General features: G+C 36.9%; 1 protein-coding gene across 1 annotated transcript in view; it reads right to left on the reverse strand.

Annotated features, from left to right (window-relative positions):
- Window positions 1-14705, reverse strand: part of form3 (FH2 domain-containing protein formin 3) — a 116261-nt gene that overhangs the window by 17428 nt on the left and 84128 nt on the right. Inside the window, exons 4-6 of the mRNA XM_073076980.1 lie at window positions 1608-1716; window positions 1156-1236; window positions 324-483 (exon numbers count right to left, since the gene is read on the reverse strand). Of these exons, the coding sequence (XP_072933081.1) occupies window positions 324-483; window positions 1156-1236; window positions 1608-1709 (343 nt within the window). The 5' untranslated portion in view covers window positions 1710-1716. The remainder of the gene's footprint in view (window positions 1-323; window positions 484-1155; window positions 1237-1607; window positions 1717-14705) is intronic.

Raw genomic sequence — 14705 nt, forward strand, 5'->3', positions numbered from 1 at the left:
TAACAGCAGTGTTAGGCGCTGCTGTGTTCCGTTTTGAAGGTGCGGTAAGGGAGACATACTTTTCCGAGGCGTTCCAGCTTAGTCCTCAGGGGTAGCGACGCATCTGTGGCCGACCTCAAGTAGGAATATCTAATCCTATCTGGGGTTGATTATAGCTGTCCATGGGCGGCAGTAGCCATTTACCATCAAGCGGACTGCATGCTCATCTGTTATTCCTATATTATAAACCAAAAAAAGTGAATGGAATATCTCATATGAATAATTCTTATAATTAACATGTCATTTTTCAAAATTTACATTTTTTGGTAATTTGGACAATTTACCAATAAATTCGTTCCTGACATGGATCCGGTCAGGAAGGCGGGGTGCGGAGATGATGAGGCAGTTGATGAAGGCGACCAGCGCCGTCTTGTAGTCGATGGTGGTGGCGGTCTTCAGCTCCTCCACCACCACGCTTAGTCTATACCGGTCGCCTTTGAGCGCCTGGGGGTGTCAAAATAATAGGTGAGTATACGACAAGATTTATTAACTGAAAAATATTTACAATTATAATTAAACTTACAGAAAATTAAAAATAATAAATTAAACTATAAATATAAAATAACTTTAAATAACTTATTTACAAAATTACATATATACAAAAATGAAAAACAATAATATAAAAACAAATACACTATGTACCATAAAAAATTGTCACCATCACTGTCTTTGGGCAAGGTTCCCAAGACGCTGGTAGCATTTCCTCTCTGAATTGCTGTACCAATTTTTTGAGCGAAATGTATGCCAGCTCAAGATATATTATTTTTGCAGGCGTTATTGCGAAATCATAGAGATTGACACAAAATTTATATTTCATTACCTACTTCTTCATCAAAAGCTACTGATTTAATTGATAAATCATCTGAGCTTTATTGAGACACTTCCTAAACAAACAAAGCTTAAAGAATCGTAGAATAAAATTGAAACAGTTTCATTCAAATCAATTTCTTTATGTTGAGCAGTGGTAGAAATAACTCCATAATACGTAACTTCAAATAACTAAGCAATAAAATAAAATAGTATGCAAAAAAAAACAAATAAAATGGGAGACACAAACAATAAGACAGATTATAACTTAAACCCAACCTAATCTAAACGTGATCAAAACTTATTTACCTTATATCTATCGAGAGTGTCCACTGCCCGGGCGTAGCCATCTGCATTGTACACGCAGAGTGCTGATAGTAACTCGAACACCTGGATTATTGACAATAATAATTAAATAAAATATCGCAGGATAATTAGTATCAAAATAAAAATATTAATAGTTATTTTTGAGGCTCTTCATGCATGAAGAAAGCTAGAAAAACTGATCGGCATTAAAGTGCATTTTTTATGTACCTACTCTTTGGACCAAGGGCTTTTGCCCTGTAGATTATATTCTGAAAAGAATTAGCGCGTACTTAGAAGTGTGGAAAGCCTTTATCAATAAGCTGCATTTAAGTTAATGACATGCTTTTAAACTTATAGGTGAGATAATTTATTTAAAAAAAAATGTGATCATCTAGTATTGAAAAGGGCCAGTAGCCTTAATTTCTATCGTGTTTGAATAACTTTATGCACCATACCTGCTTCTTAACAGCAGCAGTGGGGGAGGTGAGGGCAGCAGCGAGCTTGCCCGCGTACTCCGCGTGTTCTACTATGTAGTCCAAGCCCACTCGACTCTCCATCTTCACACTAAAACAAAAACATCCTCATTGAAAATCGTCGTCGTGGTCAAATATATTTTTATGAGGTAATTCAAGACCTTTATAAGGGTGTTTTTCACTAGAGATGAGAGAGATAGCTAAGATATATGTCGGATATCAGTAAGATGTGTTAAATCCACAAATAGGATTGCTTGATTTTCATTGCTTAGCGTAGTTCTGGTAATATGGAGGCATGCAACCTAAAGGTTGCAGGTACAGATGCGAACTAAGGAACACGACTGGTATACCTATAACATTTTTATAACCCATCATACTCCCTTAGATTTGTCATCTCACACCGCTTAGCTACCTTGCACATCAGTGGTGGAAACGTATACCTACAGTTACTAAAATTTTGCAAAAATAACTGCAACAAACTACAGAGGCACTGGCATGATGGCGCATCAGAGAATATTTACTATTCAAAAATGCGATGCCGAAGGGCTACCCAACTAGTGCTGTAATTACCGGTCTAAGAACTAGTAAATCTGGATGTTTGTACAAATCCTCGTGTGATCTCAATTAGAAAACATAATTTTCAATTAATATTTAAAAACCAAAGTATTATCGAAATGATTAACAAAACATATCACAAATTAATTAAAACCGTTACAACACAATCAATTAACACTTATCGTTAACCCCTACTGATTTACGTAATCATATTTAACATTTACATACTAAACTACATTCCAATACTAACTATTCAAGTCTTATGTATAAGCATTTAAAACTACATTAATTTCGAAATAACGTATGTCAAGGGTAAATGTTGTAAGAGAAATTCTAATTCTAAAATGTATACTAATAAATAAAATTTAAATGTCTGTTTGTAATGCCAAAATAACAGTTTTTACAAGCTTATATTTAACTTAACATGTTCGTGTGTAACGGATTTTTTTTTAAATCCTATTTTTCAAAGACTCCTGATATCCGATTGCGCTGAAATTTGGCATAAATAATGATCGGATGAAATTGCACGATTATTATGATATGGAGGTGGTCTGATTAATGAATGTATCGAAGCCATAGGAACTGTAATAAAACAACGTAATCCCATCGAGTTTGGGTTCATTTGATTGGTTTTGGCAAGAACTTTGGTCCTACACAATATGCAGTTTCTTATGACGAAATCACCTATTTCTGCCTAATAACAGCAATGTTAAGCACTGCTGTGGTCTGATTCAAACCAAAACACAGGGTGTCGCCAGGGAGCCATACTTTTCCGAGACGTTCCAGTTTAGTCCTCAAGGGTAGCGGCGCATCTATGACCAACCACAGGTAGGAGTATCTAATCTTATCTGGAGATGTCCATGAGCAGCGGTAACCACTTACCATCAGATGGACTGCATGCTCGCCTGCTACTCCTATATTACTCGTATAAACCGACCGTTCGACTCAAATCGTCGAAATTGAAAGCGCTTTAAAATTTGTTTACTTATAGTGCGTATGGCAAAAAATAATCTCAATCCTATTACGATGTAGTAATACCGAAAAAACGCGGAACTAAACAGCTTTAAAACAAGTTATTGTTGAATTTTAAACTCCAGTTTAATAACAGCATCATAAACCAAACGATTTTAATCCCCAAAAATGATGGAAGATCACGGAGTATGAGATTTCTCGCGTCATTATAAAAACTATATTTATAAGGGTTTTATTGACGTTTTAGCATGGTTGTTAAATTTCGATTCGCTACCGACACGTTTTAACTTATATAACATACCTTTTTATTTTTTTATGACAGGATTAACCCTATAAAGGTTTGGACATTTAGAGAAACCGTTTCTGTAGAATTCTGAAGGAGATTTTTTTTCACATCCTTTTATCTTATGGATTTCCGACGGGTTCTGAAATAAGTTTTGGTGGTGGTTCCGACTTTGGAATAAATTACTTGACTTCTATGTATTCATTGTTATTGCTATAGATAATATTAGATTAATACCTAAGGTCAGCTACAAGTGAATTGCTACCCCTCAGGACCAAGTTGGAACGCCTGAAAAGGTATGTTTCTCATCAAAGTGGAAGTGGTCCGGAGTTAAACCATAAAGGGTCCTATAATCTTAATCAAAGCGTAAAACGTTGATTAATGACTATTATTTTCGTATCAAATTTAAACGGTAATGTTTAAACACTTAGTTAAAGTTCCACTAACCAGCGATCGCGAAACCGGCCCAGTGTCACAACTAGGAACAAGTTGACAATGCAACGTTTCCTGTTGGCACAGCGGCTAGAATTTCTAAAATTTCATTAAATACCTACACCTTTATCACCGGTTGTCCTTACCGCTCAATGCGATCAACATAATAGGCCAAGTGTGTTTGGTACAAGTTGGAAATTGTAGCGATTTATTTTGATGTTTAATAGCATATTGTAATGCAGTTTAACTTATTTTGAATTTACGTTACTTACGTTCTATACATAAGACTTGGGTATTATTTTGAGTACTATACTATTATTTTCTTTTTCTGAACCTATCACAATATGAAAGGTAGCAGACAACATCCCTTTTTTTGCATCATGTACATCCGGCTGTATGGATGTTTGTTCCGGCTGGATCATAAATGTAATTGAATATAATCTATTAATTCGTAAGAAAAGTATTCTAGAATAAATCCAAAAGACAAAATAGAATGTGCGTTAGTACAATTTATTGGCCCTATATTTATTTAGTTATATTTATTTAGTCTAGCTATATTTATTTAGTTTACTGAATCACTAAAGAGGATTTTACAAATCGGGGGCGCTAGACTACATGTATTGGTTTTTTATATCCCAGATAGGATTACACATTCCTATCTGATATAGGCCACAGGTGCACCGCTTCCACGGAGGACAATACCGGAATGCCCCGAAAATTATGTCTCCTTTACTCTCACCCTTCAAACCAGAACACAGCACCGCTTAACACTGCTATAAGGCAAAAATCGCCAAAATACAGATTCGTGCTTTCTTAAAAACGCTCAGCTCTCTTTCCTTGTACCAGCCCCAAGTTCTCAGAGCGCGCAGATGCCTGCCCACGCGTCCCTCGCCTCGAATACTTGAACATTCGTAAGCGCTCACTTCCAGAAATTGGGATAAACATCTAATGCTGCGGTGAATAAGTTAATTTATCTTTAAGATACCGACTCATCGGACTATTAATAACTGAAGATGAGGTAAGGGCTTTAGATATAGACCTAAGTAGATATATTATAGTGTTATTCTATGAAGTAAGTAATATAGTAGGTTTGGTTTATGTAGTCTCGAAAACGGTCAACTTAGGTCGATAGATCATTATTGTTGTTGTAGGTCTTGAAAACCGCTGGTTTCTACTTTATTGGAAGGTGACGGCTGTGTTGGAAGGGTGTGATTCGTAAATCGATTTCCTATGAAACAGGATAACTACGTTCGTAGCTACCACTGAAGAGTTGTTGAATGTCAAAAATGAGTGGAAAAAGTAGAAGCTACTAAAGGTCTCTTTCCTGTAAAATAATGTAGAGTCATGCTCCTGTGTACTAAGATCGTCGACTCATATATAATTCGGGCGGTATTCACTCCCTTCCAATAAAACGCAAAAACACGCTAAAAATAGGCGTGACGATAGTACGAATACCTCATCGTTCAAACCTTTCCTTTCAAAGCTCAAGTTTAAGTTTCAAGTTGGAAGCTTTAAAGCTTATTTATCCCAACAACAACCAAACATCTAACCCACATAACAGAGCTTTATATAAAAACAACTGAATGATAATCATATTATACTTCTGTGAATCGCAGCAAGCGAAGACGTATGATAAGCGTTGAGTGCGCGGAATAACAACGGAGATGTTTGCCTTCCGAGAAATTATCTGTCGTTGCATCTGTCAGCATTGCTTGAATTACAATTGCTTTTGTACTTAACATACTAATGGCTATGCTGTATAAGTTAATAAATCGGTCGGTCCGAAGTTTGAATCCCAGGACGGCGTTTGATTCTTCAAATTATGTATGTGCATTTTAGAAACGGATTTCCACTTGCTGTAACGATGGAGGCAATCTTAAAGAAACCTATACCTGCCGATCAAAAAAATCAAAGGTATGAAATCTATCATTTCGCACTTTGAAGTGAGAGGGATTGCGCTTTTCTTTCTTTGAAACTGTGGGACAGTAATGGGTTGACGATGAATGAAATGCAGGTATGTAGTTATTACTTCTTTGTTTTTTGAAATACCTGATTTCCGTGAAAACCACTATCTGATAGTTTCGCCGATAAGGATCAAAATTTGCGGATGATAGATGACAAACTTAAGTTTCTTTTTTAAAGAAAAAACATTTTGTTTTTATAAATTCTCAACCAAAAAAACAAACAACCCAACCATATTTTACTCCTCATCCGTTAAACCCATCCGTTTAAGACTACTTCTAATTCGTATCTTAGAACAATAGCAGTAGTGCTTTCACCCTAAAATCAAGAAGACTTCTACCAAGTTATATTTTGCTACAAGATACTAAATTTTACTGCAGGTATTTATCTAAAAAGTGAGATAAGTAATTTCGTCACGTTATTGGGCCCACTATCATCTGATATCTGTCTTGCTGCATCAATAGTCACACTCAATGTCAATCCCAACTAATGACTTCTAAGAATCTCTGCGTACCGTAGATGAGTTTGCAAAATAGACTCCTAGTAGGTAGTACGGAAGGAATAAGCTGCAATTAAAAAATCAATAACTCAGGCAAATCAAATCTGAGAAGAGGCATATAGACTGAATTGTGTAACTTGAGGACAAGCCATTTATTGTACTTACTAGAATATTACAATTGCAAATATTTATTTATTATTAATTGCATAAAATTATTCATTTAGATTTTACTAAATAAAAGCTTGTTTTTCAAACGTTTTTTAATATACATTTCTTCCAAGTACCTATATCTTGTAATAAATGAATATTAAAGTCAGTGCCAGTCAGTAAGTGCCAGTGAAAGTCCCTAAATTCAGAAAATCGTTTTGGAGATTAGCCGGAAAAAACTGACAGACACACAAACTTTTTTTTTATATTACAAAGCACCAACAGAATCTTCAATTTTATTTAGTTGTAGATATTAAAAAAATGGGCCTATTGAATAATCAATTTACTTAAATTTTACTTATAAGATCTTATTGACTGATGCTACGAACATATATTATTATGTCGCACTATGAGTCTATTAATTAGTCACTCCATGTAACATGGACCATAGTGAATAATCAACACCTACGGTGGCAGGTGGTAATGTGGTATAAATTGCCAGAACACCATTACATAACCTTGGCATTACCGCACCCACGTGGCGCCGAAACCATCGCGCTTAAGAATAATTGTGTATTTAATGACTTTTACATTTAATAGACATGTTTTGTGTATGGTTGTCTTCATTGAGTTTATTGTATGTCTTTTTTATATCGGAGTAGCAGACGAGCATGCAGTCCACCTGATGGTAAGCGGCTATTGCCGTCTATAGACATCTGTAATCAACCCCAGATAGGATTAGATATTCCTTCCTGAGGTCGGCCTCTTATGCGCCGCTACCCCGGAGGTCAGAAGTTTGAAGATTCTACCACCTTTAAACTGACTTATAACAGCAGTGTTATACGCTGTTCTGTTCCGGTTTGATATGGTAAGGGACACACTTGGATAAGGCGTTCGAACTTAGTCCTCAGGTCTGCAACGCGTCTGGTTGACCTCAGGTAGTTCGTCAATCCTATTTGGGATTGATTATATACGTCAACAGTAATAGCCTAGTGGTAAGAAGTTCGGCCTCTCCATCAGGGGTTCTTAGACGGTCCAAATCCCAGGCCCCGACCACGCATATATCAGAGTTATATGCGTATTAAAAATGAATTATCACTTGATTAAATGGCGAAGGAAAACATCGTCAGAAAACATCAAAGCTTGGAAAAAAGTTGACAATGTATAGTATAGAGTCTAAGAACAGAATTAGCCAGCTCGGTAGATTATACCCTAAACTCTCTCTATATATTAAGTTGTTTTGTTTCATGTACTCGTAACTCTCTCACCCTACCATATACTTCTAACCACAAAAATTCAACGCTTACAATACTAATAGCAGCAAGATTTGATACTAACGGAATCCAACGGAATTATATGTAAAAATAATGGCATTTAAAAAAAATAAAAAAGAGAACAATTATTTTTAAAATTAAAATAGACAAACCCGCTGAGTTTCTTACCGGATCTTCTCAGTAGAGGTCGCGTTCCGATCCGGTAGTAGTTTAAGAAAATATTGTAACTGACAATTTGTAAGTGCCGCCGTTGGGCTATACAAAATAAATATAAAAAAAGAAACCACAAAACGTTTTTGCCGCTTTACAAACGCATTTATCTACCATCACATAAAATTAACTGGAAAATTCCAGATCATCTAATTAACTTAAAGATAATGCCAGTTTACTTCCTATTCTGGTCTTGTTCCATATGAGGGTATATGCACGTTTGCATATGCAAATACGGTGTTTTGTTAAATGACGCATTATGGCCATTTGTGACCATGTAGGGTCATTGGTAATGAATTATTTACCACAATCAAAGGAATAGGTATTATGTGTGTGGGCGGTTCATTGATGGTTTGCTAATGCTCGCTTGGTTGTAATTCCTAGAATTCTGTGATATCTGGTACGAATATTAATTGCAAGTCTACTCTTGATTTCAAAATAATTATTAATGTCTATGTACCAATCTACCAATAGGTACATATTTTTATTGTTCGTCGGTCTATCTGTTTCTAAGTTACTGCCTTATTTTCAAATTTAACATAAATTACGGAAACCGCATTTAAACGTAGTTAAAATCAATTTCGACGTCTTATACGATAAAAGACGACTCTAGTAAGTGACTTACGATACATTTTACCTCATTATATTCTGGTATTTTTGTTAAAATTAAAAAACCGTCAATACAGATAGAACCGCGGGCGTACATTTGTATAAATCTTGTATCTACAGTCTTGAAGTCTACTATCTTGAAGGTGGTAGAACCCTTTGTGGTTCGACTCCGGCGGCACCACCGCCACACCTATTTCTACCTAATAACAGCAGTGTTAGGCGCTGCTGTGTTCCGGTTTGAAGGGTGTGGTAAGGGAGATAGACTTTTCCGAGGCGTTCCAGCTTAGTCCTCAGGGGTAGCGGCGCATCTGTGGCCGACCTCAGGTAGGAATATCTAATCCTATCTGGGGTTGATTACAGATGTCCATGGGCGGCAGTAGCCACTTACCATCAGGTGGACTGCATGCTCGTCTGCTACTCTCATATTATAAAAAAAAAAAAAAAAAAATCTACAAATGTCTCGTTGATCAAGTTTTGTTCGGAACTATCGTAATTCTGTTAGCCAACTCGTTTCGCCGCTGTCTCAAAGTAAATCGCCTTGTTGAACTTGCATCAATTTCACGAAAATACGCCTATAAATACACAATAATATTTTATAGAATGATTTCTTAAGTACGCTTAGTTCGCAAAAAGCGAATTAATAACCAATAACGAAAAATACTTGAGTTACCGAACTGATTAACTAAAAAACCTACAAATTTTCGATAATTTCGGACACGGACTACAATCGAATGATTTTCGATAAGTAAAAATAACAGCCTGTATCGTTGCGCTTATGCAGATTAAATTCTGGAACTAAATATAAATGAAAGAGTAAAGCAGAGAGCAAATTTTTAAAAAAATATTTTTCATGTAAAAATTAATTTAGTAAAAATAGCTTGAAGCTTCACCTTTCATATTATTTTCGTAGTTACCTTACAACTAGCATCAATATTTTTATTCATACATAAATACCATTTTGATTTTGTAACTCGCTTTTTTTTAAACACTGTTGAATTAAACACTGATGCTAAGTGGCCACCGTAGCCCAGGAACATCTGTAATCAAACCCAAATAGAATTTGAGTCCTACTTAAGATAGGCGATAGATACATTGCCGCCTTTAGGAATCTCTGCCTTCCAGACCCTCTAATCTAGCAATTACCACGAAGGTGGTAGAACCCTTTGTGGTTCGACTCCGGCGGCACCACCGCCACACCTATTTCTACCTAATAACAGCAGTGTGAGGCGCTGCTGTATTCCGGTTTGAAGGGTTTGTGGTAAAGGTTTGTGGTAAGGGAGACAGACTTTTCCGAGGCGTTCCAGCTTAGTCCTCAGAGGTAGCGGCGCATCTGTGGCCGACCTCAGGTAGGAATATCTAATCCTATCTGGGGTTGATTACAGATGTCCATGGGCGGCAGTAGCCACTTACCATCAGGTGGACTGCATGCTCGTCTGCTACTCTTATATTATATAAAAAAAAACCGTAACCGTAAAACGTAGTAATACCGACTAATTTCAGTAGTAATACCAGTATGTAACATTCCGTGACGCTTACCACCAAACCGGTGGCACTCGCCCACTGCCGGTCAAGTGCACGCGCAATCCGAGTGATTAACTTGTTTGTCGATGTGTCTCCATATTTAATTATGTATATGTATATGTGGCTGGTTTGTTTGTGCTGAAGTAGCATATGATTGACACTGTAGTCACATAAACAACTGTTAAAGGGCCAGGACTCATTTAGGGTCATAAATGCTTCTCCGTAGGGCTATGTTGGTATCTTTGTAGAGGTATATCTGCCCTTCAAACCACACTAACTTATTTTTTTACTAGTTCTTTTGGTATGGAGTAAAAATAGGCCTCTATCATCATTCAAATGTAGAGTCTTCTTCGCTATTTTCTCCCTGTCCATAAATGTAATGAAAGCGATTAAAGGATACAGAAGATGGACAGCAATGTCTAGCAGGTAATCACTGATGCATCCTGTCACTACGATTTTTAAAGTACACAATTTTACCGTGTTCTTAGTCAGTTATCACTTAAACTTTGTTCTACTTCAATTTCTGGCAACCTTCAGCTATTTAATAACAGATGGCGTCCCAAGTAAATCAAGCTTGAATCACGCTATCATCATTTTCTTAACAAGTAAAAGTGCGTATATAGACTAGCTGCCTCTCAGGATCAATAAAATTGTGTTTACCTTTAGCAAATGCCCAATTTAACCACAATATTCTCAATAATTGGACATTACAAATCTAGAATCCAATACAAAATGACATGACTTATTTACTGTTTGTTACAAAACTGACTCGTTGATGAATGCGATACAAAAGTGACTGTTATTGATAAAATATTTGGACTTAACTATGATCTAGTGTCCTTACCCTTTGGACTGAGGCCACGCGGGCCACTTTCACTGCTCGGATAGGTAATACATATATGTATGAATGGTATGATCATGTGAGAATTTGTTAAGATCGTTTATTCCTTAAAGTTGCCCTTATGTGGTCGCCTAGTGGTTGGAAATTTGGCCTCTTCAGGTCCAAGGTTCGCATCCCAGATACGCTAATTTTTTAAAGTTGTATACTTATCAGAAATTCGTTATGACTTGCTTTTACGGTTAAGGAAAATAATGTGAGAAATCGAAACCGGAGAATTATTTAAAAATGTTTTTACAAGAGTGTGGAGTCAACCAATCTACACTTGGCCAGCGCGGTGGACTATGGCCTAACCCCCTTTGGAGGAGACCCTTAGTGAAACAAGAATGGGCTTACAGTGACAAATATCATATTATAAGGAATTTGTAGGGTAAGGTTCTGATTTGAATGGTGTTGTTGGTTCGAGAAGTTCCAACTTAGTCTTAGCTTTCGTCAGTTAGAGTTAACACCGCAACTGTGATCGACCTCAGATAGGACTATAATCCTATCTGGGATTGAGTATAGACATCCATGAACGTCAGTTGCCATTTACCATGAACTGTCAGCTCGTTTGTCCCTAAATTCTTAGATATAAGCCCAGCAGTGGGACAGCAATAGCTAAAAATGAAATATCTCCGCTTAGGATCAAAAAACATCTATGCTAAGTAGATTTCACTTCCCATAACCGAGAATCTTACCTAAAGGAGTTGCAAAAACGTAAACTTTCACATAACAATGGCTACCGGACCCACTTTGACCATACTGGGCGCTGCGGCCCAGCGTTACACAACTAGTTCACAGACTGAGTTCTAGACCTATTGTTGTTTGTAACCATATTTGTGTTTTAGTTTCTATGACTATATAGTGGCCTTAATTACCTGTGTCAAAATGTTAACTTGAGGTAAAATAACTAATATAAATGCCAATGTTAATATGTTTGTTTCACTTTTATGCCTAACTACGTAACGGATTTCCATGAAATTTTGTACACACGTTGGGGGCTTACAAACGGGTACCTTTAATCCCCAAAATAAGTAGAGTTCAAAAGGGATAGATAAAACAACTATTAAGCCCAGCGACTGATCAAGAGTTCTGACCGCCCTAGGCTAATTATGAAGACGCGCTCTCACCCTTACGATAGACCTCACTTAGACTTAGACTTTGTTTACTAGCGTGAAAATTTTAACATGATTCATACTTATACGTTATCCTATAAAAGTTTACAGATTGATGTGAAAATGAAACTGACGTTGTCCGTTGTCCATCAGCAAGATATTCAAGCTTAGATTGACAAACCTTATTTTAGCTGACCGTACATAAATGCAAAGCACCTCACGCATTATACGACCAAAACCATGACAAGTAACTGCAGGCTACCAAGTAGAAAACAAAATACATGTCATATTTGGCCACTTGACTTGCATTGGCTCAGTTAAAATTTCAAAATTTATTGTTAAAATTAGGGACTCCCAAGCTGTTTCAATTTACAGCGCATTTAATTTCGTTTTGTCTCGGTCTACTTGAAATTTGTAGTTGAAGGGTAGATGCAATGATGCTAGATTAATAGTGCCGAAGACACAATTTTGGCGCGCCCCCTCCATTCCTCGCGCCCTAGCTGCAGCCTAATTAGCCTAAGGGTTAATCAGGCCCTGATTAAGCCACACACCGATCGATATTATCAACCTCTGACGACGAGCGAGTAAAGCTCGCATCCAAATACACTTCTATGCGTTTAACGCCCTTTCCAGTATTGCATTGTGGTGAAATAGATAATTTTAAAGCTGATAGTATGCACTCCTGATGGCAAGTGGCTACCGCCGCCCATGAACATCTGTGGTCAACATTAAATCCCAGATGAGATTACAGTTCAACCTGAGTACCTACTAAGGGGTAGCAAGTAGCCACGTCTGTGGCTTACTTGCTACCCCTTAGTAGGTACTAAATTGGAAAAGCTCTGGTAAGTAGTCTCCGGAACACAGCACCACATAACACTGCTGTTTAGGCAGAAATTCACACTGTTTGGAATCACAAAGTGTTCTACCACCAGCAAACCACCCTTTTCGGACATTTCTGATAATAAGGCATTTATAGACTTTTTTGCGGCTGTCATCATAATTCGTAATACAGATTAGGTTTATTGACCTGATCTTGAAACCATAAGACTGACCTCAAGGATCCTATGGATCGTTGACCCCAAACATCGATACACTAGACCTCTGTCATTTTTTATCCAAATGTACTAGTACATTCAACCCGTATCAATTACATCAACGGACAAGACAAACAGACATATCAAATAACTATATTAATATTTAAATACTTTTTAGTTTTTTTTAGTGGCGCTATTTAAATGAGAAAATTATCCTTGGAAATAGTGGTAAGATTGTTTTTAATACGAGTTGTCTGCACTGCTGTACACGGGTTTTCTCTCAGAGCGGGATGGGTTTTAGGGATTAAGTTCGTGGACACACACAAAGAGGTGTACCACTCAAACACAATAAAGAAATTTAAATTAACCAATTAGGTTCAATCGGGCTACCCGAGGATCAAACCCGGAACCGAGACGTATCAGACTGACATAGTAAGCACTCCACCACACGGGCCGTCAAATTACTATTAGGTACATTGTTTTGTCCCTGTAGTCCCGGGACTAGAATAGGGCTACGGTATCCCCTGCATGTCGCTAAAAGAGGGTTTCCAGGGTTGCAGGCGGCAAGAGTGGGAGCTCGAACCGTCCAGCAAGCGACCCCGGGAAGGACTACACCCTTCAAATCAATATATAGCATTGGTGAACACTGCTGTTATTAAGCAAGAATAGTTGTGGCAATGCCGTCGGAATCGAACCTCAAAGGGTTCTATCTCCTTGAAAATTAGGGAGGTAATCTACAAACTTTATATACTAAAAATAGAATTAGGTTAACTAGAATGGAATTAATTGTGATCGCCTATTAGCACTTATACAATTATTTATTGTTGTAACAGTCTTGAAAATCAATAGTTAACAGGAAAAGAGTGCACTGAACCCTTACATCTGCCCACTGTCTCTCAGATCACTGCAAAGGAAATAGCTTGTTTGTCCTGCAACTGCGAACTAAATGACTAACGGAAGGGCTAAGCACGGAATTGAGAATTTACTTCTTCTTTATAGCATAAATGGTGCAAATAACAGCGGATATGTAATGCACCTGATTCAGTGTAAGTATATATACAGGGTGAATTTTTAAAACGGGCCTTCAGGGCCAAATCCGAAACTATAAGGATTAGCGAAAAATGCTGAGAGAAGTTACGACGCCGATTTTGATAAAAACTAAAACTGCATCATTACTTTTTTAAAATAACTTTTTCCCTAGCCGGGAATCGAACGAGTTCATTTTGAAAAAAAATACACCCTCTATATTATTCCACTATCTGATAGTGTTGCTTATAAGGATCAAAATCTGGGAAGTAATGATAAATGACAAACTAAAGGAAAAGCCTCAATTTTAAGAAAATACATATTTTTTTTATATTAATTTGGCAGTTAAGTTCCCGCCATTCATCAATTTAAACATTTCGCGTATTAACAATTTTTTGGCTCAATGTTTCAAATCATTCGAAATGGATGTTTTGTTCTTCAAGAATTTATATTTTTATGTCAGACTTAGTTAAGGTTACTTTTAGGACCATTATAATAGATTTAACATGCTATGGGCCGAGTTTCGTTTAATACAGATGTAAAATTGACAATTTACGAGAATGT

Source organism: Epargyreus clarus, unplaced genomic scaffold, assembly GCF_041222505.1.
Source record: "Epargyreus clarus isolate Ecla_fem2 unplaced genomic scaffold, WU_Ecla_fem_2.2 ptg000010l, whole genome shotgun sequence".
NCBI lineage: Eukaryota > Metazoa > Arthropoda > Insecta > Lepidoptera > Hesperiidae > Epargyreus > Epargyreus clarus.